This window comes from Muscardinus avellanarius (genome assembly GCF_963383645.1).
Source record: "Muscardinus avellanarius genome assembly, chromosome: 12".
NCBI lineage: Eukaryota > Metazoa > Chordata > Mammalia > Rodentia > Gliridae > Muscardinus > Muscardinus avellanarius.
In genome coordinates this window covers 60,943,213-60,944,901 of record NC_137798.1, presented here as the reverse complement: position 1 = coordinate 60,944,901, position 1,689 = coordinate 60,943,213, and the positions used below count along the sequence as shown (strand labels likewise).

Here is a 1,689-nt window from a genome sequence, read left to right as displayed (position 1 = left end):
TGCCATCTGGGATGGCCTTCCCCTGTGGGCACCTGCGGGTCCCTGTTTCCCCAGGGCCCTCACCCTCATCACCACCCTGTGGCAGCTCCAGCTACATGGTGCAGACTGGGGACAGTCATGAGGCCTGGAAGGGTGAAGAAGGATTTTCCATGAGCCATCTGCTGCTCTTTGTCTCTGTCAAGAATCCCAGGTAAACCAGGAGACTGTCTACTGGAGGAAGTGCACACCAGAAGACTGCCTGCTCATCTGTTTAGGACCCAGCAACACCAGCAAAACACGACAGCCACTCAACTTTCAGATTCACACTGTCAAGGTATGATACTAGTTCTATGTAGATCAATATCGTTAGCCCCCATTGTGTTGCTGGTAGTGAAGGGAGTGAATTTAATCTCATCCAATTTATTTATTTTTTTTTTTTTTTTTTTTTTTTTTTTTTAAATTTGGAATCAAGTTTAATTTCCTTTATCATCAAAAGTTAAGACACAGTTTCCTCACTTTTAGATTTTATTCTTAATACAAAATAAACTGTCACATGCCTTTTAAATGTTCTATTTACAGTTAAATATTTCTTCAGTCATCACTGTCACTTTCTGAGTCACTCAGCTGTAAATCATTTCGTAAAGTATTCATCAGAAGGCCACCGTTGTCATGAGATCTATTATGACTAGCATCTATATCAGAAGTCCTATACTGTGATACGGCAGACATGGTAGGATGTCCTGTGATATAATTCCTGGGATCAGAAAGAGAGGATCTGTCCTCTTCATCTTCTGAGTCGCTAGAACTATTGTCACTACTTGAAGATGATGAACTTTTGGAATCTGATGAACTATCACAACTACTCATCTGGTCCATTAGACTAGCTTCTGCCTTCAGTTCTCTTTCAATATCATCCATTAGAGATGTTGGGGACATCTGGTCTTCAGATGGAGAATGTTTTACAAGACTGGGAGTCCTAGCTGAGTTCCTCATTTGTTGCTGCTGTTGCTCTAATCGATACTGAATTTTACTGCTCCCTTCAACCCTTGTTTTTTTTACAGTGATGTTGCTGCTGAGTTTTTCTAGTCGACATTCTCCAGTATCATGGTTAATAATCAAAATGCATTCCTTTAAGTAAGGTTTCTTTGAACCTTTGAAAACAGTTACTGGTGCGGTAGAACCTTCTATATTTGGTAGAGTTATTGTCACCTGTTCACCTGTGCCAACCTCAAGGTCTCCTTCAGAAGAGGTGTCAATAGAAGCAGGTTTGAAATCATAGCGCACAGTGTGGAAGGCGCAGCGAGGCCGCTTCTCGAAGCTCTCGCCTAACTTGAGAACTCGCTCGCGGCGGTCGAGGTGCGCGACTCCAGCTGGACCATTCATCGTTATCCTGCGCCTCCGACTTCGCCTTCGCCACCATCTGCTACCTCAGCCCGCTGCAGCTCAATCTCATCCAATTTAAATAAAGACCCCTGCACACATCTTTCTGGTCTCCACTGCAGGTCTCTCAGGCTCGCCCTGCCCCTTCAGGGAACACGGGGACCTTTGGGTGTTCTCTTTGCATCTGCCCCAGAGCCCTCTGGCTGCTCACTGTCATCTGTGACTTCATCTCTGAGGGACTGGCTGTTGGGGAAAGGAAGACAGTGCTAAGAAGTTCGTGTCTCGCCGGGCGTGGTGGTGCACTCTTGTAATCCCTGCGCTTGGGAGGCT

At 45.4% G+C, this 1,689-nt stretch overlaps 1 protein-coding gene across 1 annotated transcript; it reads right to left on the bottom strand.

The window, feature by feature from the left end:
* Positions 1–570: 570 nt before the first annotated feature.
* Positions 571–1,362, bottom strand: LOC308271591 (ELL-associated factor 2-like; the record flags this gene model as incomplete). The annotated part of the gene is made up of 1 exon (XM_080708019.1): positions 571–1,362. One exon carries the CDS (start codon positions 1,360–1,362, stop codon positions 571–573), a length of 792 nt encoding a protein of 263 aa, XP_080564145.1.
* Positions 1,363–1,689: the final 327 nt, after the last annotated feature.